The sequence below is a fragment of the Carcharodon carcharias genome, chromosome 1 (assembly GCF_017639515.1).
Source record: "Carcharodon carcharias isolate sCarCar2 chromosome 1, sCarCar2.pri, whole genome shotgun sequence".
NCBI lineage: Eukaryota > Metazoa > Chordata > Chondrichthyes > Lamniformes > Lamnidae > Carcharodon > Carcharodon carcharias.
This window is the reverse complement of record NC_054467.1, coordinates 178822797-178849620: the sequence shown is the minus strand read 5'-3', so window position 1 is coordinate 178849620 and position 26824 is coordinate 178822797. Positions and strand designations below refer to the sequence as shown.

Genomic DNA, 26824 nt, shown 5'->3' with positions numbered 1-26824 from the left:
TTCCAATTAGGAACCCAACCAACAATTCTTTTGAGCCTTCACTCTTGTTCCTTCTGAACTCCAAATACTCCCTTACACATTCCTGCATTGAAGTCAAAACCCATGGCAGTCTTCTGTACTCACTCATGCTTTACCAGCAGCAATTGTGAAACTCCTAACCTACATTAGCCTTCTTTCCTCCTATCATCTTAAGCCCAAATATGTCAGCACTTAAATCATTACTTGAATTTGTCTCATCATCTTTACCATTTTCTGTCTCGTTAATGCAGACACCAAGGACCTTAACCTTGGTTTCTCAATTAAAACGAAAAAAATACAGCTCTCAAATGTAGGGGTTAGGACCATTTTGTTCAAAATGACCCACTTCGCTTCTGAAATAGATTATATCTTACTTTTCCTCCAGGACCTTCTTCACAACCGAGTTCTTCACAAACCCTTGTTGCCAGGCTCGCTGCTGAAATCCTTCGAGGTTGGGTACAAATAATATTGCATTTTGTAGTCTCACTCGATAGTAAATCTTCCAAAAGGAATTGAGGAATTTGAGTACTCTTCCCGCTGCCTGTTTCACCTGCTACAACCACGACTCGATGTCTTCTCAGAGTTTCAAGTATTTGCATTCTGTGTTGAAAGACAGGTAACAGTTGCCTGTCTTTCAAAAGCTTATGAAATTTGACAGAACTCTGCAAGTTTTTTAAAATAATCTTTGCTGAGTCCAAATTATCTGCCCTCTCCTTATCAATAGATAGGTTTCTGAAGTCATCCTCAGTTATTAAATTCTCCCAGGAGTCTTCTGGATCATCTGCTGTTGATGAAATACAAGTGGATGGTTTTTGTTTTAGTGTGTTTAACAGTCTGGTGATGAATTGTTCTCGTGGTTTATTCCTTTCTATCTGCCTTTTTTCAGTTTTCTTCTTCTCAGCTTCACTCCAATCAATCCACACTTCCCTATATGTAGGTGGGAGCAACTGATGTATTGCCTAAAATTTTTGAAAAAGAAAAAAGGCTAAAATCTGATGCATAGAAGTTTGAAGTAGTCATTCTGCATGGTTAAGAATATATTTATCCCATTCAAACACCAAGGACAAAAAAAGTGTTCATTTTAAAACTTCACAATTCATAGCTTCTGACATGTTTGCTATTCTGCTGTTCCCTTAATCAGACAAAATATGATGAAATAGGTATGACAACTGACCACACAGTTGTGAATACAGGGGCAAAAAGCTCAAAAATATATTTGAACACCAGTGTGAAGGAGAGGACAGGTACTTCCACAAAATCAGAGGGAAAGTAACCTCACACTGATTTTGTGCTTTTCAATGGTGGCTGGTTACAAAACAACATGAATAGTCAGAGAAAATTACCATCTTACTCGAGCAGAAGCCCAGTGTTGTGAGAAAAGTTATAGTAAGAAGACAGACAATACCTCAACAAAACAAAATTTAAGACAAATGGCCTGAACATCTCAAACTGGCAGGTGCTCAATGAGCCTGGTTGTACATGATCATTTGGCATTTGAACGTGTCCATTAGAAGTAGTCCATGTCCAAATCCAAATGCAGCATGGCTGGACAATATCCAGGTTTTGGCTGACAAGTAACATTCAAGCCACACAACTGCCAGGCAATCACCATTTCCAACAAGAGAGAATCTAATCACTGACCTTTGACATTCAATGGCATTACCACTGCTGAATCCCCTATTATCAACATCTGGGAGGTACATTGACCACAAACTGAACTGGATTAGCTGTATAAATACTGTGGTTGCAAGAGCAGGTCAGAGGCTCAGAATCCTGCAGTAACTCACCCCAAAGCCTGTCTACCACCTACAAGGCACAAGTCAGGAGTGTGATGGAATACTCTCCGCTTGACTGGATAAGTGCAGCTCCAACAACACTCAAGAAACTGGACACCATCCAAGACAAAGCAGCCTGCTTGATTAGCACCCCATCCACAAACATTCAATCCCTCCACCAGTGGCAACAGTGTATACCATCTGCAAGATGCACTGCAGTAATTCACCAAGGCTCCTTAGACAGCACCTTCCAAACCCATGACTACTACCATCTAGGGCAAGGGCAGCAGACACAAGGGAACACCACCACCTGGAAGTTCCCCTTCAAGCCACTCACCATCCTGACTTGGAAATATATCACTGCTGCTTCACCGTCACTGGGTCAAAATCCTGGAACTCCCTCCCTAACAGCACTGTGGGAGTACCTACATCACAAAGACTGCAGTGGTTCAAGGAGCCAGCTCACCAACACCTTCTCAAGGGCAATTAGGGACAGGCAATAAATGCTGGCCTAGCCAGCGACACGCACATCTCATGAATGAATTTTTTTTTAAATCAATTCTGCAGTGCTTCGTATATGACACTTCCAAAACTGAAGCAGCCCATGCCAGCTGACACAAGGGCCTGAACAACATACAGCATGGAATAACATGAACAAGTAATATTTGGCAATGACCATTCCAATAAGACCCAAATGCTTCCTGCTGACGTGCACAGGAACCACAAATCAATGAGCTCCCCATGATCAATTTTCTGGGAGTCACCATTGGCCAGAGCTTGACTGGACCAGCCTTATCAGCATTATAATTACAAGAGATATGCAATATGTCTCAGACATCAACAAGCTTCATTTCAGAATTATGAACAAGTATTCACCACTCACCTAGATGAATGAAGCAGCAATAATACTAAAAAAAGAAGACATGTTCCAGGGCAAAGCAGTACTGTTATGTGGAGAAACTAGTCAAGTTGGGTTTGTACTCCTTCAAACAGAGAAAATTAAGGGGAAATTGAACAGAGGCATTCAAACTTGTAAGAGCAGACAAGGAGAAACTATCTATTGGTAGTGGGTCAGTAAGCAGAGGACACGGATTTAAAATAACTGGCAAAGGAACAAGGAGAAATGAGGGGTATTTTATTTGCGGAGTGAATGACATGATCTAAAACATACTTCCTGAAAGGATGATGGAAACAGATTTAATCCATGCCTTTCTAACAGCAGTATACCTACACCAGACGGACTGCAGCAGTTCAAGAAGGTGGCTCACTACCACCTTCTCAAGGGCAAATAGGAAATGGCAACAGACGATGACCTAGCCAGCGACACTCACATTCCATGAAAGAATTTTTTTTTAAAATCTACAGAACTGATGGGAAACTAATGTCACCTTCAATCAAAAGCCAAAATGACTACAACTTCAGTTATTGAGCTTCAGTTTGCAGATGACACTTTTGTGTGTGCTCACTCAGAAACTGAGCTCAAGGTCATTGTCAACTCTTACTTTGTAGCATATAGAGAAAAATTGGCCTTTCACTAAATCCACAGAAAACTAAGGGTCCTCTTCTAACCTGCTCCCACACCACATCACCTTCCCGCATCGATTATCAACAACAAGAACCTGGAAAACGTGGATCATTTTCTATATCTCGTGATCCCCCTCTTGATGAAGTCTGACAAATGTAATGAAATTCAGCAACGTGCCAGCTTAGTCTTTGGCCAACTGAGGAAGAAGACTATTTGAGAGCTAGGATCTCAAACCAGAGACTAAGGTCATGGTTTACTGGGCAGCAATGATTCTTGCTCTCCTATATGCTTCATAGACTTGGACAACCTACAACAGGCACCTCAAAGCATGAAAGTACCACCAAACTACCACCTTCACACAATCTTATAAACTCAGTGGCAAGAATGGCGATCCAACAGCAGTGTCCTCTCTCGAGCCAACATATCCAGCATCGAGGCACTTATCACTGAAAACCAACTCTGCTGGATGGGACCTGTCGTTTGTATGACTCATACCAGACTCCCGAAGCAACTGTTCTACTCGGAGTTGGTTACGGCAGGAGACTCCCAGGATGACAGTGGAAATCCTTTAGGGATATCCTCAAAGTATCCCCAAACAATTCAAACATTCGCGCCGACTCATGGGAGTCCCTGGCTTGCGACCAATCCAACCAAAATGGAGAATGTTCATTCGGGAAGGCACCAAACACAGACTACAGCAAACAGGGGTGAAGTTGAGGCTTTGGAGAGAGCACAGAAACCTCCAAACCTCTCACCTGCCTAATAAGTGGCAGAGTCTGCAGATCACACATTGGGCTTATCAGCCATCTCAGAACGCACCAAACCAGATTGGAAACAAGTTATCCTCGATCCCAAGGGACTGTCTAAGAAGAAGAAGGTAGAATAAAAGCAAAATACTGTGGATGCTGATATAAAAACAGCAAGTGCTAGAAACTGGCAGCATCTGTGGATAGAAAAAATGTGTTAATGCTTCGAGTCCAATATGACTCTTCTTTGGAAAAAGGTGGGAGCAGATTTAATAACTTTCAAAAGGGGATTGTATAAGTACTTGAAAAGGGAAAAAAATTGCAAGGCTCCAAGGAAAGAGCAAGGAGTCAAACTAAATGGATAGTTGTTACACAGAACCAGGACAGAAACATTGGGACAAATGGCCTCCTACTATGCGGTAGGCTTCTACAGTTCAACGTCAATTGAATTCCACCTGCGTGCTATCCTCCAAGTCACATACCAATCTTGACTTGGAGATACAGCATCATTCCATCGTGGTTAGTCAGTCAAAATTCTAGAATTCTACGGATGACATCATTTTAAATACATGAAAGACAGCAGAAGTTCAAGGTGGCCAGAAACCCATTTTAAAAAAAAGAACAATTAGTCATGGGCAATAAATGCTGCTTGGAGACACCCATATCCCAGGAGCAGTATTTTTCAACTTTGGCCTCAATACACCCTTCAAACACCCTTTTGTCACACATGACAAATTATCATATGAATTGAGGCAATAGTGGTTATTAAACCCTAACTACGTTATCAAAAAAAAGTGACAATTCTTGCCACACAATTGCATGTTATTTTTCTTTTTAAAAACAGCTTTTTGGCACAGCAAATTTATGTATTAAATGACTGCACCATGAGTGATACAATTAAGACCAATATCACACCTCTATATGCATTTTGAAAAGAGCAAAAAGGGTTGGGTGGAAAGGGAAACCCAAGCATACAAGTAAAATGATACTGTCCATTCATTGCCAACAGTACTTTGTTTATGCAGCCGGGCTGTGATCTGGACTGCTCTGTACCTAAGTGCTTACGTACATAGACAGAGTTCTGCCCTGCCGCTAAGTTTCAAATATATCAAGAACATTGGTAGGGTTTCCCCACTAACACAGTATATCTTAATTTGCATTCTAAGAGCTGACTTAAATTTATGTAGGTTCCAAAGCACCCTTTGAGTAATTTGTAAACGTGTCTGAACACTGGCCAGCATGTATTCTCAAATCCAAGCAGTACAAGGTGCCCTCCTTCAGGGAGATCTCTCAATGCTCCCTCCAGGGATACACTGCAATTTTCATGACATTACACAGCACTCCAATAAAGGGTTTGGGTGGGGGGGAGGGGAGCAGGAAGGCAATTATAATTACTATTATTTTAACAGGATTAAATGTTTTGTTTTCTCACTTAAACAAATGAAACAAGGCCAGCAAGCTGAAATTATCTCAAAAAGGAAATCAAAGGTTTACAATTTCCATTGATTTTTCTAACATTTATTAAGTGCCATTGCTTGCAAGCAATTAAGGAAGCGCAAAAAACATGGTCAAAGCAAAATGTTTGCTGAAGCATTCCAAAGTTAGTTCAATACTGTCAGGATTGGTATTTCCTCAAATTAATGTTTGTTCACATGAGGCAATACAATTTCAATTATTTTTCCTCAAAAAATATAAGGAAACGAAGCAATAGAATTTAAGAACCTTCTTTTTAAAAAAATACTTGAACAGGAAAGAACATTATACAGTCCAATCATGATTTTGTGCACTTCAACTGTATTTTTGATTACAATTTTTTCTTCTTCTTACTCTTTCTCCTTTCCTTAAAATATTATCTTCTGGTGATGTTTTGTCCCACAAGGTACTGGGCACTCTTCAGTACTTCACATTAGTGCCCACTCATCTAGATCATGCCTGTTAGGCTACTTAGTCATTTAGGAATGACAGTGGGCAGCACAGCTAAGTCAGGTTCTAACTTCACTTAACATCCACACATGTAAGTACATTTTTAAAACTTATTCGCCACACAGCAATTGGGAGGATGAACTCTGTCTCTGGTTGTCTCTTACTTCCTTGCCCAGAAGTGCTCAGACTACCAATGCTCCTCGCGGAAATCTAGGTGAGTGGGCACTAAGGTGAAGTACTGAAGAGTGCCCAGCACCTGTGGAACCATATATCATCAGAAGATAATATTTTGAGGAGATTTTTCCATTCCTCCAGGCATGGAAGAAAAAATATGCAGACTTCTCAATGCATTAACTGGCAAATGCATAATTAATGGATGTTTAATGTTTCACCTTACCTGTCCTCTGACTAAATGCCACAGGGCCAATGTAGATGCAAGATGTTGGGCCTGCATGGAATCTTCCGTGAGAATTGTGGGACATACTTCCAGTATTCCATCTTTCTGCCTATTTATTTTTACACTGAATAAAACAAAGACAATATTTAGTGGCAGGTTTATGCCAACGTATAGTGGTAGAAAATATCAGCATTTTGACTGCTAGCTCAGCACTCACACCAATTGAAATTCCTTCCCTTTGACTATTCTTGGGAAAGGGCACATCATAACTTAGCCAATAGACATACCAACCTTGATTTTTTACTCTAAATACCAATTAAAGCTCCCCATATAAATATTATTGAATAAATAATGTTAAGGCATCATATGTAAAGGCAAGGAAATTCTGTTAGGAAATATTGCAGCTTTCCCCACTAAACAAAAAGTTACAATGATTAATAAAATTACAAAGCAAAAATCACATCAGCATCTGATAACATAAAAATGGTCAATATGTTGGATAGAAATGCTTCATTTGAACCAATACCATACTGAACAATATCAAAAGGGGAGCAGAGAAATACCTGCACAAGTCCATTATAAAAGATTTAATAGCTGAGCACGTAGAAAACAGTGGCAGAATTGGACAGAGTCAGCACGGATTTATGAAAGGGAAATCATGCTTGATAAATCTAATGGAATTTTTCGAGGATGTAACTGGTAGAGTTGATGAGGGGGAGCCAGTGGATGTGGTTCATTTGGACTTTCAGGAGGCATTCAGCAAAGTCCCACATAAGGGATTGGCGTGTAAAATTAAAGCACATGGGATTGGGGGTAGTGTATTGAGACAGATAGAAAACTGGTTGGCAGACAGGAAACAAAGAGTAGGAATAAACGGGTCTTTTTCCAAATGGCAGGCAGTGACTAGTGGGGTACCACAGGGATCAGTGCTGGGAACCCAGTTATTCACAATATATATTAATGATTTAGATAAGGGAATTAAATGTAATATCTCCAAATTTGCAGATGACACAAAGCTGGTAGGGAGGGTGAGCTGTGAGGAGGATGCAGTGATGCTTCAGTGTGATTGAACAAGCTGAGTGAGTGGGCAAATGCATGGCAGATGCAGTATAATGTAGATAAATGTGAGGTTATCCATTTTGGTAGCAAAAACAGGAGGGCAGATTATTATCTGAATGTCTATAAATTGAGACAGGGGAATGTGCAACGAGACCTGGGTATCCTTGTACACCAGTCGCTGAAGGTAAGCATGCAGGTAAAGAAGGTAAATGGTATGTTGGCCTTCATAGCCAGAGGATTAGAGTACAGAAACAGGGATGTCTTGCTGCAATTGTACAGGGCCTTGGTGAGACCACACCTGGAATATTGCGTGCAGTTTTGGTCTCCTTATCTGAGGAAGGATGTATTTGCTATAGAGGGAGTGCAGCGAAGGTTTACCCGACTGATTCCTGGGATGGCAGGACTGATATATGAGGAAAGATTGAGTTATTAGTATTATATTAGCTGGAGTTCAGAAGAATGACGGGGGATCTCATAGAAACCTATAAAATTCTAACAGGACTAGACAGGGTAGATGCAGGAAGGATGTTCCCGATGGTGGGGTGAGTCCAGAACCAGGGGTCACAGTCTGAGGATATGGGGTAGAGCATTTAGGACTGAGATGAGGAGAAATTTCTTCACCCAGAGAGTGGTGAGCCTGTGGAATTCGTTACCACAGAAAGTAGCGGAGGCCAAAACATTGTATGTTTTCAAGAAGGAGTTAGATATAGGTCTTGGGGCAAAAGGGATCAAAGGATATGGGGAGAAAGTGGCAGCAGGCTGTTGAGATGGATGGTCAGCCATGATCATGATGAATGGCAGAGCAGGCTCAAAGGGTCAAATGGCCTACTCCTGCTCCTATTTTCTATGTTTTTATGTTTAATGGCAATGCAGGTGCAGAGTGGGCTAATCAATGCTCCTCTCTCCTTTCAAGAATAGGCAGCCCACAATAATGCAGAGAGGCTGCAGAGTGGCGGAGGGCCGCCCCACCTTCTAATCCTGACCACATACAAGCATGAGGCACTGGAATTAGAGAGGCATCACACGCCTAGGTCAACCAACAGCGGTAAGGTTGGGGTGTCACAGGGAGGTAACAGTGTAGTGCACTGTTGTCAGAATGTCTGTCATTGCAACCATTCCACTGTTGTCTGCATATTGATTTTAGCCTCCAACATGGAATCCCCATTGATAATGGAAAGACGAGGGCACCTTTCTCTGGGTGGCAGGCATGCACATCAACAGTGTAACCACTTCAACCAAACATGTCCTTATTCTTCCTTTCACGCTCACCAGAACATCCTCAACCTCAGAAGCCTGAGAGACCACCGCTCACCCGAGGGCACGGATGATCTGAATGCACCAGCATCACACCCTCTCAGCCAGGCAGGCACCAGCGCAGATACTAGCACCTCGGTGGAATTAAGATCATCGGCTAGTATCTCTGTGCACAGCAGTGAAGGCAACTCACACTCACTTGAGGTGCAGGTGGAGGCAGAGAGTGCCCAGGGCACTGGCAGTCAGAGGACTGCTGGGGACCAGGAACATGCTCCTGATGACGTGCCTCTGGAGTCATCTCTGAGGCAGCAGATAGTGGAAGTCCAGCAGGGTGTGCGGAGGATCTGATGAAGATACATGAGGGAATGCGTGCCATGGTCTTTGTGATGGAGGAGTCCGTGTGGAGCATGAGCAATGCAATGACCCTCATGGTCGAATGCACTGTCTCCTCCATGGATAGAGAGGCGACTCTTATGGAGAGGCTCCTCTAGGAGCTCAATCAGGGCTTCCTGGGGATGCGCTCGGACCAGCAAGCCCTCACACCGACAATGACTGCTGGTGGTCATTGTCAGTGTGGGAGGTAGATTGGGCACCCAGTATCCCAGCTGGGTAACCATCCATCAATGGTGAGGAGGGAGGTCCAAAACAACCTGACGTTGGCGCATGAGCTGCTTGGCGTCTCTGCGGGCTCCTCTTAGGGTGCTCTGGATGAGGGCAGCAGTTCCCCTGCCCCTCTGCCAGTGACTGTGGCATCCAGTGAGGCTACGGCGATTGGGGAGATGCCAGCCGTGCCTGGCCACTGCCACCCAGGCAGGGCCAATACAGGCTACACGGTCCAGAAAGCTCCCACCAAGGTCATCAAGGCCAACAGGTCAGCAGAGTGCAACGGCGGGGGAAAAGCACCTAGATGTCGCACCTGCAAACACAAATATAAATCACTTTAGGCACAACATGGGCTTATCACTGGTGTTCTTTCTTTGCCCCACTTATAAGTTCTTTTTAAGTTGCTGTGATGTTGAACACCTTTACATTTAATTTATAAATGCCAGGCTCCAAAGCAGTGTGTTTGTTCTCAGCAAGCCTCTGGTGCTTCATTAGTTCTGCAAGTGAAGGAGAGCCCATGATGTTATAAGTGACTTGCTTGTCATTGAGTTTTATTGAAATGTCACAAAGTGCAAGTTGTTGACCAAGCAAATGTTCCTGTCAGGTATCAAGTATGGAGCCTGGCATGTGGTAGTGGTTCATCTTTGGTAGGCTAGCTGAATGAGCCTTGGATCAAAGCCTGCCAGGTGTGCCTGCCTCCCTGGAGGTACCCAGGTCAATGTTAATCCCCTCAGCATTCTCCTGAGCGTGCTCGTCCTCAGACTGGACTCATTGTCTACTGCCAGAGCAGCTGCGTCAACATCATCTTCCTCCACTGCCTTCCCCCCTTTCCAGGACCAGATTGTGGAGAGCACAGCACGCAACCACTATCAGTGACACATAATCTGGAGGGGGTGGGGGGCAGTATCACAGTGCGCCCCCGAACAGTCCAGGCATCAGAAGCGCATCTTGAGAAGACCGATGGTTCTCTCTACCACTGCCTTTGTGGAGGCATGGCTCCTATTATACCACTGCTCAGCCTCTGTCCTTGGATGGCGGAGAGGTGTCATAGGCCACTGTTTGAAACGATAGCTCTTGTTGCCCAGTAGCCATCCATCCAGCCAGGCTGGAGTACTGAAGAGCCTCAGCACCTGGAAGTGTCTGAGGATGTAAGCTGCCTGCGTACCTTGCACAGACTTGCAGAATCTGCATCCTATGATCACACACTATCTGCACATTCATGGAGCAGAATTCCTTCCTGTTGACGAAGGGTCCCAGCTCACTTGTTGGCGCCTCGATAGCCATATGTGTGCAGTCTATTGCACCCTGGATGCAAGGGAACCCAGCAATTGCAGCAAAGTCTCTGGCTCACTCTGCCTGGCTGGCCTCATCCATGCAGTAGTGAATGAAAGTCAATGAACGCCTGAACAGAGCGAATGTCACCAACTTGACAACTGTGGACAGCTGACTGGAAGACTCCACAAAGATCACCCATTGACCCCGGAAAGAGCCGGAGGCATAGATGTTGAGGGCCACCGTGACCTTCAGCGCCACTGGCATGGGGTGTCCACCCACACAGTTGGAGTTGATGTCAGGGCCAATCATCTGACAGATGGAGGTCACCGTTTCCCTTGAGAGGCAGAGCTTCCTTCGGCATTGCACCTCAGACATACTGAGGTAGCTGCAACACAGCCTGTAAACCCTGGTAGCAGGATAGTGGCGTCTTCTGTGTCCCTTTACACCTTGGGTTACCTGCTGGCCCTGTGCCCCTTGTACCTGCACCTGTTCTCCCACAGGTGGGTCCCTTGGAGGCTGAAGAGGGACACCTGGCCTCCTCCCCCTTCTGGCCCTCTCCTCCTCCTCAGGAGGAGGTGCCACCAGCGGAGACCACAATCCCCATTCCGAGGATAAGGGAAGGCTGTCTGATACTTGGAAAGCCCCAAGTGTTGTGACTCCTCCGGAGCCCTGAACTGAAGCCTGTTATTTCTATCAAAGCAGCTCTGAAGCGAAATGAAGTTGTCCAGTTCACACAAGCAAGCAGCAGTAAGTAATAATCTAAAGTTTTAACAAGTCGCATTAGCGAGCCTGCTCACCCCTCTTTTCCTGCCTGTGGATGAGGTTTTTGAAAATGTGGCCTACCTGCCCAATTCAGGGAGTTGCACAGGCGCAAAAACGCACAGGCTGCACAAAACAGAAATCAATTGCTGCCTCAAGGGCCATAACTGGCCCGTTAATTAATGCCTCCATACTCATAGCGCGCCCACCTTCCGAAATATCACGATGGTGCATGGTGATGTTGGGACACACGCTGATGTCACCGTGCGTCAGTTTACGCGCATGTGTGTCGGGCCTTCCCCCGCACGCCAAATGTAAAATCCTGGCCCTAGGATATGAAATGTGCTGGAAAGATTAAATGTCCAACATTAAAGAGGCAAAAGAAGGACAAAACAGGTAAAAGAGCTCCAAACTGAAAGGCAGATAGAAGAAACAAGCAGAGAAATAAGAGAAAAGGCCCATGGAGAGAAATTAAGGTTTGGTGCTGCTTTAGAGTGCTGCAAAGTGCCAAGGAGAAAAAAAGCCGTTCCTAAAGTTTACACTAAATTTGGTTGGATCAGTGTAGAAGGCCAAATGTTCCAGTGGAAAAGAGAAAATAAGTGGAAATAACAAGCAGAGGGTCACATAACAGATAGATCATAAATGTTAGCCAAAGTTGGCAATTAGACCGCTATTGTGGAGGGACTGACCGGCAGCAGCAAGCACTCGGATCCAGATTAGAGAAGGTACGTGTAAACCACTCCGAAATGGACCCTCAATAATTGTATGGCAAGAAATATAAGGTCAAACCAAGCTGGGGCAGGATATAAAGCACCTGCTCTAACTCCACCCAGGATCTCGAACATCCCTTCCAGATGAAATATGAGCCATATAAATACTACGGGTACAAGAGGAGGTCAGACTGGGAATTCTGCAGTGAATAATTCACCTTGACTTTCCAAAGCCTGTGCACCATCTACAAAGCACAAATCAGAAGTGTGATGGAATATTCTCCACTTGCCAGGATGAGTGCAGCTCCAGCAACACTCTACTTGACACCATCCAAGACAAAGCAGTTTATTTGGGCAGCACCCCATCCACCACCTTAAACATTCATTCATTCACTCCAACAATGGTGCACAGTGGCAGCAGTTTTTACCATATACAAGATGCACTGCTCAACTCACCAAGGCTCCTTTCAAACCCACAACCTCTACTGCCTTGAACAAAGACTGCAGCCGCATTAGAACACCACCACCTGCAAGGTCCGCTCCATTATATCACTGTTCCTTCACTGTCACAGAAAAAAATTCCTGGAGCTCCCTTTTCCTAACAGCACTGTGCCTGTACCTACGCCAAATGGACTCCAGCAGTTCAAGGTGGCCTCTCAGCATCGCCTTTTCAATAGCAATTAGGAATCAGTAACAAGTGCTGGCCTTGCCAGAGTTGCCCACATCCCATGAAAGAATAAGTACAAGTACAGAGGCAGGGAAAGTGAGAGGGGAGGAAAAAACAACAGGGAAGGTCCATGATAACGTGTAAGGCGGGAGAGAATAAATGACAAATGAGAGTTTACTGTCACCAGATGGACTTCAGTACCTCACTGTCACCTTCAAGGACAATTAGGAATGGGCAACAAAAGCTGGCCTTGCCAGCAACACTCACGGGTCATGAAATAAAAAAAGTATGCTGTATTTGGTGCTCATGATATGATCTCTGCTATATTGGGGAGATCTAATACAGATGAGTGATCAATTTGCAGAACATGAATGTTCAGCCTGCAAGCGTGATTCCAAGGTTCTGGTCACCTGTCATTTTATTTCTCTACCCCAATCCCACTTTGACTTCTTTACAGCCTTCATGACTTGACATGGAGTTCAACAAATTCAAACTGGCTGCATTTGCTGCCAATGCCACACATGTGCAGCCACCATCTTTATAGGGGCAACATGTAGCAGGGCACATCACTGGCCCTGGAACTGGAAATACTACAGTGCTGGCAGCATCAAGTTAACACTTAACAACACCCTCCATGCACAACTCACCTGATACCTCAGAGGGCTGAAAAGAGCAAGTAGCAAATGGGACCCACTCCGCCAACTCATCTTCACCCATAAATCCCAATTAAAATGACACATCACGTTGTTGTCTTTTTTAGAAACTAAGCAAAAAGTGCAATGAGGAGAAATGGTGGGTGGGTGAGAAAGAGAGAGAAAGCAGGAGAAACAGACAGGGAGGCTGAGGAAGTGATCAATTGCTTGAAATTTCAGACAAGCCATTTAATTAGTTCAGCGGGATGGTCCAACTGGTTGCATTTTTTTTGCAGTATAAATCATTTTGGGGCTACATAGGCAATGAAATAATTATTAATTTTGAAGACTGCCAAAAAGAAGCCATCACCATTCAAGGGTGGATTTGTTTCTCCTGCAAATGACACCATTGGATCCTGTGCACGCGCTGACAAGTGTGCATGTGCGCAAGCGCTATCGATAGCCAGCCTGCATGGGCAAGAGTTAGTGTTTCAAATTATAACCACTGCTTCCATTTTTCAGACAATAGCTGTTAATGACGACTGATGTTAATGCCTCCTCTAGCCCCACCTTTTGTTTCTCTGCCAGATTAATTCCTGGGATGGAGGGATTGTTTTACAAGGATTAAATAGACTGCGCCTTTATTCTCTGAAGATTAAAAGAACGAGGTGATATCATTTAAACATACAATATTCTTATGGGGCTCAACAGGGTAGATGCAGGAAGAATGCTTCCTCTGACGCAGTCTCAAAATAAGGGACAAGCCACTTAAGACTGAAATGCACATGAATTTCTTCACTCAGCAGGTGGTGAATCTTTGGCATTCTCTGTCCCAGAAGACTATGGAGGATCCGTCGTTGAGGATGTTCAAGATGGAGATGGGTAGATTTTTACATATTAAGAACATCAAGGGATATAGAGAAGATCAGCCATGATCTCATTAAATGGCAGAACAGGCTCGAAGGGCTGAATAGCCTACTCCTGCTCCTACTTCTTATGTTCTTAACATGTACAATTACCATCCCCTTTTCCCTCTGCATCATTAACCCTTTGTTATTTAATCTCTCCTACCTTACACCCTATTAGAGACATTCCCTTTTGTTCTTTCATGGGAAGTGGGTGCCTCTGGCAAGGCCAGTATTTGTTGCACATCCCTAATTGCCCTCGAAAAGATGGCGGGTTGCCTTCTTGCTGCAGCCCATCTGGTATAGGTGCACTCAGTGTTGTGAGGAAGGAAGTTCCAGGATTTTGATCCAGCAACATTGAAAGAATGGTGATATAATTCCAAGTAAAAATGGTGTGTGGCTTGGAGGAGAACTTGCATGCGGCGGTGTTCCAATGCATCTGCTACCTTTGTCCTTTGTAGTGAGTTTGGAAGGTGCTGTCGAAGGGGCCTTGGTGAGTTGCTGCAATGCATCTTGTAGATGGTACACACTACTGCCACTGTGGTGGAGAGTGAATATTGAAGATGTTGGGATGGGATGTCAATCAAGCTTTGCCCTGAACAATGTTGAGTTTCTTGAATGTTGTTGGAGCTGCGCTCATCCAGGCAAATAGAGAGTATTCCATCACACTCCTGACGTGCCTTGTAGAGTCAGGAGGTGAGATACTCACTGCAGAATGCCCAGCTCTGCAGTATTTATTTAGCTGCCCCAGTTAAGTTTCTGGCAATAGTAACCCCCAGGATGTTGATAATGGGTCAGCAATGGTAATGCCATTGAATGTTAAGAGGAGATGATTAGATTCTCTCTTGTTGGAGATTATTATTGCCCAGCACTTGTGTGGCACGAATATTACTTGCCATTTGTCAGCCCAAGCGTGAATGTTGTCCAGGGCTTGCTGCATTTGGACATGGACTGCTTCAGTATCTGAGGTGTTGCAAACGATGCTGAACACCAAGCAATCACATTTCCACTTCTGACCTTATAACAGAGGAAAGGTCATTGATGAAGCAGCTGAATATGGTTGGGTCTAGGACACTGCCCTGAGGATCATGAAACAATGTTTCAGGACTGAAATGATCAACCTCAGACAACCACAACCATCTTCCCTTGTGCCAGGCATGACTCCAACCGGTGCAGAGTCTTCCCCGATTCCCATTAATTTCAGTTTTGTTAGGCTCCTGGATGCCACACTTGGTCAAATTATGTCAATAATTATGACATAATTGAGTCACTCTCACCTCACTCATTCTTTTGTCCTTGTTTGGACTAAGACTGTAATGAGGTCTGGAGCTGACTGACCCTGGCGGAACACAAAGTTTTACTCCTGAGCCATGGCTGATACCCTCTGGTATTCACGGTGCTCTGTCCCCTGTGGTATCCACACTCTCCATCACAGTGACATCTGCTTGACATGTTTGGCTCTGATGGCAATCTTGCTTCCTTCACAATTGTGCACCTCTATGTTGGTGACCGCTGATAGTATTTAGACTCCTGCTCCAGAGCCCGATGTTTACACAGTGCCACATGTAAATCTGTTACTGGAGTAGCTTTGTCACTGCCTCCTGTGAGACATTTCTGAACAATGCATTCCTGAAAACCCCCCCACCATCTAAATGGAAGGAAGTGCGAGCTGGTCTCCGGCAATGATTACAGATGCAAGTGCCTGTATGGCTGGGCAGCTAAAGAGTAAGCAGCCCCTGACTGGGGAACTGACGCGTGTGCGCATGTGTGGAGAGCATGATCAGACCCATCTGCACTGCCTTCAAGGGCAATCATCTTGGTCTAACAAATGTTGGCCATTTGACTGAGGGTGAACAGCATCTGCAATACAAAATCAACACTTCCCAAAGAGGAGGAGGAGGAGAAGAGAAAAAATTATTATACAATGATACAGTGCAGGTGGGTGTTTTGGCCCAACATTGCAACACTTTGAAAGAGCTTTCAAAATTAATCCCACACCTCCTTCCTTTTGCCCCATTGACCAGAAAACATATCCTTTTCAAGTATTTATCCAATTCCATTTTGAAAGTTACCACTAAGTCTACTTCCACCGCCCTTACAAATCACAGCAACTCGCCGAGTGAAAAACTCTCACCTCCCTCCAGGTTTTTTGCTAATCATCTGGAATCTGTGTTCTCTGGTTATTGACCCTTCTACAAGTCGAAACATTTTCTTCCAATTTATTCTGTCAAAGCCCTTCATAATTGTAAGCTAATGTTTTCAAATCTCACTGTAACTTTGTCTACACAAAAGACAAGGGGTGGAATTTAATGCCCTCCCTCGTAGTGAGGTGGTGGAAGAGGCTACGTGTAGTAGGGCAGATGGGTTCCTCCATTCTGACTAAGTCTGTGATGTAAAGGCCTGTGGATGGCCTTACCGCTCTGCCGCCAATTGAGGCCCTTATATAGCCAGTTAATGGTATTAACCCAGCAGCAGACAGGGGGCTCGCCATGTGGGGGGGCGTGCGATGAGCAAACCCTGGTGTGACTACTTGTGGGTTACGGGTGGGGTGCTTGTTCAAAGGCACTTCTGTCTGTTTTCAGGACCTGGCATCAGGAAGGGGATCCTGCTGAGAGCCACTCCTCCTCCAACTTCCCCCTCAGCTGTCTCCCACAACCCTCACTCTGCGACACCCCACTCTCACCATCACTCTCCTGCGCCTGGGTTCCTCCTCAATCCAAAGCTTCAGGTTTGTCATACCAGCAGCAGCCATCACTTCAAAGGTGGCACTACTGTGTGCAGAAGAGATACCAGCCTCTGACTGGCCAGCACCTCAGTGGGCAGGGCTTCCACCCACAAGGTCCTTGAACCTGGTGTTTCGGGGTGGGGGTTGGGGGAGTAGGGTGGTCGGGGGAGGTCCGCCATTGGCCTATCAAGTGCCTAAGTGGCACTTAATTCTGTGGATCTTCCCTAAAGAGTGGCTATGGGGCTCCTGCCAACCCTCCAGCCAGGGTGCTAGACACCCATCACTTCCATTGAATCCAGTCAATGACCTTGTCTTAGGAAGATAGGAAATAGGGGTAGGCCGCCATTTATTCCCTTAAGCCTGATCCCAGGTGCCATTTGCCTGCACTATCACCATATCCCTTGATGTTTTTAATATCTAAGAATATACCAAACTCTGTTTTGACTACACTCAATGACTAAGCCTCCACAGCCCTCTGGGGTCCTATAGTCCTATAGGCCTATGTCTTATTCTGATGCTGTGCCCCCTGGCTCCAGCCACCCCCAGCCAGGGGGGAACATCCTTCCTGCATCTACTCCGTGATCCTCTAAGAATTTTGTTTGCTTCAATGAGATTGCCTCTCATTCTTATAAGCTACATTTTTATCCAAACTGTCTGCAGATCTCTCTGCCTATCTCATCTCCACTGACTGTACTTTTTTTTTTAAAAAAAGATTTCTTTGCTGCATTTCACTCTGGCTGTCAACCTACCACAGCTACTGACTTCCTTCCTGACCAGAATCCTCTGACCTCTATTTTCAACCTTCCTTTTCCAACCTGGACTCAAGCTCTGGGCTTGAGTCACCAATTCCACGTAGATGAGGTAGCATTGGCCACTGGAGATTATTTCTGATCGCCGATTCTCTATTCTAAAATGTTCTTGCTTTGTATAGCTCTCTCTTGTGCCTATGTAATTTAAGGTTTTTTTCTCAAGCCACAGGCATACATTAGCCACTACCCTGGATTCAAAAATCCCACACATCCAGTTCTTTTCACAACTGATTTTGCATTTGTCCATTGAATCCAGCCCAACGCATTTTTCTTTAAACAATATGCCCTCCCTCCAATCCAACCAACTGTAGGGTTTCCACCTGAGTCAAAATCACCGCCTCCCTCTAATACACCTCAAGTTACTCTCTAGAGCACCTGTCACGACATGTCACTGACTCTCCCACAGCAGCAATCTGACATATTTCATTTCTTGCTCTTGGTATCAAATCCCCCCAGTTCAGTCCCCAACACCCTTTCATTTCCCATTACCCTTCTCCCCAGATCGATGAACAGACTATCTAATCCTGGTCAATCAAGTATGTCTAAACAGAACACTAATAATATGACTCCTCAGCTAAACATAACACTGCAGCATTTATCATTCATGGGACAGCAGTACAAAAAGGTGTAGATTAAATTTCAGATGAAGCCACTAGAAACACTTAAAAAGAATGCAAAGAGGAAAGCATTTGCTCCAGGTCACAAGGAGACGCCATTGATACATTCCTGAATTATCCTCGCATTCACGCAAATACGGGCCACTGAGTCAACTGTATTTTTAAAAAATGCTTAAACAAACAACTGACACCACTGAATCAAGAAGATATTTATAATAGCAAGTTTTTTTTGTAACAACAAATTTGTAGCAGTTGCACACAATCATCTAGATAGGGCTGGACCAAGATTATAAATAGTGACCTGTTAATCACCATTCCTCTTTTTATACAACCCAATAACCCATGTTTTTTTGATAAGAGTCACAAATTTAATTAATTTCAAGTGATTTATCTACCATGTGTATCAGATTTCTTTCTTGATACACATCAGTATTTCTTTTTTTATTCATTCATGCGATGTGGGTGTCACTGGCTAGGTCAGCATTTATTGCCCATTCCTAATTGCCCTGGAGAAGGTGGTGGCAAGATGCCTTCTAGAACCGCTGCAGTCCATGTGGTGTAGTTACACCCACAGTGCTGTTAGGAAGCCCCAGGGCTTTGAGCCAGCGACAGTGAAGGAACAGCGATATACTTCCAAGTCAGGATGTTTAGTGGCTTGGAGGGGAACTTCCAGGTGGTGGTGCTCCCATGTATCTGCTGCCCTTGTCCTTCTAGGTATTAACGGTCATGGGTTTGGAAAGTGCTGTCAAAGGAGCCTTGGCGAGTTCATGAAGTGTATCTTGTAGTTGAAACGCACTGGTGCCACTGGGCATCAGTGTTGTAGGGAGTGAGTGCTTGTGGATGGAGTGCCAATCAAGTGGGATGCTTTTTGTGGCTGGTGCCAAGCTTCTTGAATGCTGTTGGAGTTGCACTCATCCAGGCAAGTGGAGGGTATTCCATTACATATTTGACTTGTACCTTGTAGATGGTGATTAGGGTTTGCAGAGTCAGGAAGTGAGTTACTTGTGGCATGATTCCTAACCTCTGACCTACTTTTGTAGCCACAGTATTTATATAGTCCAATTCAGTTTTGCTCAATGGTAACCCCCAGGATGTTGATTGTGGGTATTCAGTGATGGTAATGCCATTGAAATGTCAAGCGATAGTTAGATCCTCTTGTTAGCAATAGTCATTGCTTGTAACTTGTGTGGCACGAATATGACTTGCCACTTGTCAGCCCAAGCCTGGCTATTATCATTTGTACTTGGACTGCTTCAGTATCTGAACAGTCATGAATGATGATTGTGCAGTCATCAGCAAACATCCCCAAAGCTTTCCTTACGATGGAAGGAAGGACACTGACAAAGCAGCTGAGCTTAGGATGCCACCTTGAGGAACTCCTGCAGTAATGCTCTGGGACTGAGATGATTGACCTCCAACAACAACAACCAACTTCTGCTAGGCTAGTAATGACTCCAAGCAATGGAATCACACCAAGCATTTTTTACGTTAAACCTATAATCCTTCTGTTTATTTTGTTTTCCTCAGTGCATGATTTTATACTTATTTACATTAAGCAGCATGTGTCACTTGTTGGTCCATTCCTAAACTCTCCCTGCAGTTTGTCCACATCTTTGGCATTAACCACCCTTGCTATTTTGCCGTCTTGATCGTTCAAGGAAATGAAGACAACTTGCCCCAACAGCAAGGATACTAATTTTCTTAATTATTTTTCAATGATAGACCACATAAAATAGCGAATGCAACTTCTTTATTGAAAATGGGGAGGGAGACAGATAGCAGCAAATTATAGGCCAGTTATCTTAACATCTGTCATAGGTAAAATGTTAGAAGTAATTAAAGACGTTATAGCAGGGCACTTAGAAAAATTCAAGCCAATCAGACAGATTCAACATGGGTTTTGTTAAAGGGGAATCATCCTAAGCAATTTATTGCAGTTCTTTGAAGAAGTAATGTGTGTTACAGATAAAGGGTGGATGTATTTAGATTTCCAGAAAGCATCAAAGGTTATTGCAAAAAATAAAAGCTCATGGTGTAAGGAGTAACATATTGGCAATGATAAAAGATTGGCTAGCTAACAGGAAACTGTAGGCATAAATTGATCATTTTCTGGCTGGCAAGGTGTCTCAAGTGCAGAACCCCAGAGATCAGTGCAGAACCACAGGGACCAGTGCAGAGGCCTCAACTTCTTAAAATTTATGTAGCTGACTTTGATGAAGGTATGATTGCTAAATTTTATGATACAATGATGAATAGGAAATTAAATTGAGAAGAGAACATAAGGAGGCTACAAAGGGACAAAGATAGGTTAAATGAGTGGTCAAAGATCTGGCAAATGAAAATGTGAAATTGTCCATTTTGGCAGGCAGATTACAAAAGCATATAATCTAAATGGTGAGATTGCAGAGCTCTGAGATGCAGAGGAATCTGGGCGTCCTGATACATGAATCACAAAAGGCTAGTATGCAGGTACTGCAAGTAACTGGGAAAGCTGATACAATGTCATCACTTATTGCGAGGGGAATCAAAGACATAAGTAGGGAGATTATGCTTCATTTATACAGAGCGCTAGTGAGACCACATCTAGATACTGTGTACGACATTGACCTTATTTAAGGAAGGATGTAAATGCATTAGAAGGTCAGAAAAAATTTACTGGACTAATACCAGGAATTGGCAGGTTGTCTTATGAGTAAAGGATGGACAGACTAGGCTTGTCCCCGCTGGAGTTTAAAACAGGAAGACGCGGCATGATTGAAACATATTAGATCCCAAGAAGTCTTGACAGGGTGGATGTGGAGAGGATGTTTCTACCTTTGGGAGAATCAAGAATAAGGGGTCACTGTTTAAAAATAATGGATCACTCATTTAAGACAGATGAAGAGAATTTTTTTCTCTGAGGGTCGTGGGTCTTTGGAACTCTCTTCCTCAAAAGGTGGTAGAAGCAGAGTCTTTGAATATTTTTATGGCAGAGGTCGATAGATTCTTGATAAGTAAGGGGATGAAAGGTTACCAGGGATAGGCAGGAATGTGGAGTTGAGGTTACAATCAGATCAGCCATGAGTGGTGGAGCAGGCTCAAGGGGAGGAGTGGTCTACTTTTGCTCCTAATTTATATGTTCGTGGGCTGAATTTTCCCCCTGTTGGGGGTGAAGTTGAAGGGCGGGCATGCGCAGGCATGCTTCCGATCAGCGCCCCCCACATGGGCGGGCCATTTAAGGCCCGGCCAGCATGACGTCTGCACAGAAGCGCTATGCACACCCTGTGCAGGCAGGGGAGGCGTCCCAAAATCGAAAGAGCGCACTCATCTCCCTGAGGCTAAGTGCAGCCTCAGGGAGATCGGCTCTAAATGTTAAAAACCTAAAAATAGAAAAATAAAATTTTCCTAACATGTCATATGACATTGACATGAGTTGGGCCATGTCCATAATTTTTACAAAAACTTTATTCAATCTTTTTAAAACCTACATGAAACCTCATCCCGCCCATGGATGATGTTTCACGTTTTTTCTAATTCGCACCGGGGCTCCTGGCCTGCCTGCCAGCCTTAGGGTTGGACAGGCAAGTCCTTTAATTACTTAATTGACTTAATTGGCCATTGACAGGTCAGCAGGAATGCAGCTGATTTCGCTGCGCCCCCGCCTTCCTGAAAATTTAAATGGGGCGCGGTGACATCAGGAGTTCCGCCCGACGTTACCGCAAATCATTTTACGTGTCGGCCTTAACTGCATCCATATTTTAACAAATAATTATATTAAATTGCTCTAAGATCCCATTTTATCACTTAATCTATATCTCCCTAAATATTCCACCAACAGGTCCTTGAAAATTCATTCTAGAATTTCCACTTGTGGAGACAAATAAGGGGATTACATTTGCTACTCTACAGCATTCAACTATGTCTTATGTCAACATGGTTAAATGCTTTCCTGCTCACCTAGTGCCCTTCTGTTGCCAAAAAACCCCACCCTGACCTAGGCATGTACTTCAACTGCCATCCAATATTTCACTTCTCTCTATCATCTACCCTTCCCTTCCTGAGATCCTTGAACATTAAGTACTGACAGTATAGAAAGAAACCACTTGGCCAATCAGATTCATACAGCACTTATGCACCACTCGAGTCTCTTCCCACCCCTCTTTGTCTATTCCTAATCCACAATGTGCTCATCTAATTTTCCCTCGAATGCATCAATCAATTTGCCTCTATTATTCCCTGCAGCACAGAGTTCCACAATGTAACCACTCTCTGGAAAATAATTTTCTTCTGAATTCCCTCTGAAAATATTAGTTTATGAACTTATATTTATGGCCCCTAATTCTGGTCTCCTCTGCAAGTGAAAACATCTTCTCTACATTTACCCTTTCAAATTCTTTCATAATCTTCAAGAGCTCCAACAGGTCATCCTGCCAGTTTACTGTTTTCTAGAAAAAAAGAGGTCCAAGCCTTTCAATCTTTCCCAATAGGCTGAATCTTTGGTATTGTTCTGAAAAATGTTTTCCATAGCTTCCCCAGTTTCAGTCCAACCTTTTCACAATCCGGAGGTGAGAACAACCGTTCAATGTTCCAAATCTAATCTATCCAGAGTTCTAGACAAGTTTAATATTATTCCTCTGCTTCAACATTCTGGCTGACTAGAAACAAACCTCATTGCTGTGTTTATCATTCAAGAGCCTTATTGACCTCTGTATCTGTATCCTCTTTTCCCCTACCCCATTTAATTGTGGGCTCTTCATTCTTTTTACCAAAATATGCCATCTCACACTTAGCTATATATTTTCATTTGCCAATCATATGCCTATTCTGCCAGTTCATTATTATTTTCCAGTATATTATTGCAGTCATAGAAACATAGGAAATGGGAGTAGGCTATTTGGCTCATCAAGCCTGCTCCACCATTCAAACAGATCATGACTGATCACCTACCTCAATGCCATTTTTCCCCCACTATCCTCTTAGCCCTTGATGTCATTCATGTCCAAAAATTTATCAATTTCTGTCTTGAACATGATCAATGATCAATGATTGAGCTTCCACAGCTCTCTCGGGCAGAGAATTTCCAAGATTCACCACCCTCTGAGTGAAGAAGTTCCTCCTCATCTCAGTCTTAAACGGCCGGCCCCTTATTCTGAGACTGTGTCCCCTGGTTCTAGACTCACCAGTCAGGGGAAACAGTCAGGCGAATCTCTGTTGCTGTCCTTCTATGGCAGGTATATCCTTCCTTAGATAAGGAAACCAAAACCATAATACTCCAGGCGTTTTCTCACAAAGGCTCCATACAATTGCAGTAAGACATCTTTGCTCCTGTACTCAAAGCCCCTTGTGATGAAGGCCAACATACCATTTGCCTTCCCAATTATTTTTAGACCTGAATGCTAACTTTTCGTGACTCATGAACAAGGACACCCAGGTCCCTCTGGACATCAACACTTCCCAACCTCTCACCATTTAAGAAATATTCTGCCTTTCCGTTTTTCTAGACCACAGTGGATAACTTCACACTTACTCACATTACATTCCATCTGCCATGTTCTTGTCCACTCACTTAACCTGTCCAAATCCACTTGAAGCCTCCTTGCGTCCTTCTCAGCCCACGTCCCTACCTAGTTTTGTGTCATCAGCAGATCTGTAAATATGACATTTGATCCCCACATCCAAATCATTTATATAGATTGTGAACAGCTATGACCCCAGCACTGATCCTTGTGGTTCCCCACTAGTAACAACCTGCCAGCCTGAGAATTACCCTTTTCTTCTGCACTGTTTTCTATTAACCAATTCTCAATCCGTAGCAGTATATTACACCCAATCCCATGTGCTCTAATTTTATTTACTAACCTCCTGTGTAGGACCTTACTAAAAACCTTCTGAAAATCCAAGTATACTACATCCACTGGTTCTCCTCTATCTATAATAAAAATAACACTCTCAAAAAACTCCAACAGGTTTGTCAAACATGACTTCCTTTTCTTGGATCCCTGTGACATGAATAGAAATCCAGAACTTCAGCCTTTTGCCACTTTAAAAAAAGTGGACTTTCTGCTGAACCATAAAAGATGACTGCGACAAGTCACATGAGTTACAAGAGCAAAAGAATTATTCTCAGCCTGTGGAATCTCGCACCTCATTGTACAGGCCCTTTGTAATCAATGACAGCAGAGGAATTATAGAGGAACTGGATCTCCAACCTAAACTATCAAAAAAGAGAGAGATTGAAACTTGTTATATCAGAAGAGACGCTAATCACCATCTTGTCTCTCTCCTAAAGGCAGAATAATAGAATACTAGCCAAAGGCACAGAAACTGTTTGTTAAGTTACAATTAACCATTAATGGGCCATGTCACAGACCCAAGCCTCTAGCTTTTAGACAGTTTTAACATTACATCTTTCACCTCACAGGCAGTACGCTGTTTGACATTATGGCATTAAGGAGCTCTTGCAAAACTGGAGTCAATGGGAATCGGGAAAAACTCTACACTAGTTCGTGTCATACCTAGCACAAAGGAAGATGGTTGTGGTTGTTGGACGTCAGTGATCTCAGCTCCAGGACATCATTGCAGGGGTTCCTCAGGGTAGTGTCCTCTGCCCAACTCTCTTCAGCTGCTTTATCGATGACCTTCCTTCCATTACAAGGTTAGAAGTGGGGATGTTTGTTGATGATTGCACAATGTTCAGCACCATTTGAGACTCCTCGGGTACTGAAGCAGTCCAAATCCAAATGTAGCAAGACCTGGACAATACCCAGGCTTGGGCTGACAAGTGGCAAGTAACATTCGCACCACACAAGTGCCAGGCAATGACCATCTCCAACAAGAGAGATCCAACCATCACCCCTCGACATTCAATGGCATTACCATCACTGAATCTGCCACTAACAACATCCTGGAGGTTACTATTGGCCAGAAACTGAACTGGACTAGCCATACAAATACTGTGGCTACAAGAGCAGGTCAGAGGCTAGGAATCCTGCGATGAATAACTCACCTCCTGATTCCCAAAGCCTGTCTACCATTTGCAAGGCACAAGTCAGCAGTGTGATGGAGTACTCCCCAATTGCCTGGATGAGTGCAGCTCCCACAACACTCAAGGAGCTTGACACCATCCAGGACAAAACAGCCCACTTGATTGGCACCACATTCACAAACATTCACTCTCTCCACCACCGACACACAGTAGCAGCAGTGTGTACCATCCACAAGATGCACTGCAGGAATTCACCAAGGCTCCTTCGACAGCCTCCTTCCAAACCCTTGACCACTACCATACAGAAGAACAAGGGCAGCAGATAGATGGGAACACCACCACCCGGAAGTTCCCCTCCAAGTCACTCACTATCCTGAATTGGAAATATCATCATTCCTTCACCGTCGCTGGGTCAAAATCCTGGATCTCCCTTCTTAACAGCACTATGGGTGTACCTACACCACATGGACTGCAGCAGTTCAAGGCAGCAGCTCACCACCACTTTCTCAAGGGCAACTTGGAAAGGGCAATTAATGCTTGCCCAGCCAGGGAAGCTCACATCCCATGAATGAATAATGAAAAAAAAAACTCCAGGCAAAACAACAGCCTACTCCTTGAAGTCTGTCTCTGCTGGAAAAGTTCCTACCATCACCTGCTGAACTGACGCAGTTTGTGTTGTGTACCTACTTCATCTGTGGTATCAGTACCAACTGTCAAGTGAACTTGACGACTCCAGTCTTCAGCCAACTGAACTGTAGTTCCTATGTCAAAGAATTCCTCATTGGATTTGGACACTGGAAATCACGTGAACTAATATTAATTTCTGAGATTCTTGTACTGTAACTATCCATTGTTGTAAAGCTCTTTTCTATCCCTCCTCACTGTCTGTATAGTGCAGTGGGAAATTGCAAACACACCTTCAGGTTTTTGAATGTGAAATAAACTAATCTGAGTTAATCATAACACAAGTTTGCTGTGGGTTATTAGTAAACTGAATTATAGAGGGTTTGGGAAAACATGTCACCGCATACTTTAAAAATAATGCAAAACACTTTCTACTGACCAAAAAGGTGGTGAGAAGATATAAGTACAGTCTGCCTGTTTCTCTCCTGACCCTAACAATATCCATAGGTCCATGTTGACTCTGCTCATTCATATCATTATTGTCAAAGTGTCCACTTATCACATTCCTTATAACAGACTAACATTTTCACTACTATTGATGTCAAACTAACAAGCCTGTCATTCTCAGTTTTCTCTCTTCCTAAACAGTGGGCTACATTTGCTACTTTCCAGTCTACAGGAGTCTTTCCAGAATCTATTGAATTTTGAAAGATTACCACCAATGCATCCACTCACTCTGCAGTCACAACCTTGAATACTCTGGGATGTAGATTATCAAGCACAGGGGATTTATCAACCTTCAATGCAATTAATGTTTCAAGTACTACCTCTTGAATT

General features: G+C 43.9%; 1 protein-coding gene across 1 annotated transcript in view; it reads right to left on the bottom strand.

Moving 5' to 3' along the window:
* The window catches only part of dhx29 (DEAH (Asp-Glu-Ala-His) box polypeptide 29), a 157267-nt gene that overhangs the window by 74208 nt on the left and 56235 nt on the right, over positions 1-26824 (bottom strand). Inside the window, exons 10-11 of the mRNA XM_041199536.1 lie at positions 6385-6508; positions 393-977 (exon numbers count right to left, since the gene is read on the bottom strand). Of these exons, the coding sequence (XP_041055470.1) occupies positions 393-977; positions 6385-6508 (709 nt within the window). The remainder of the gene's footprint in view (positions 1-392; positions 978-6384; positions 6509-26824) is intronic.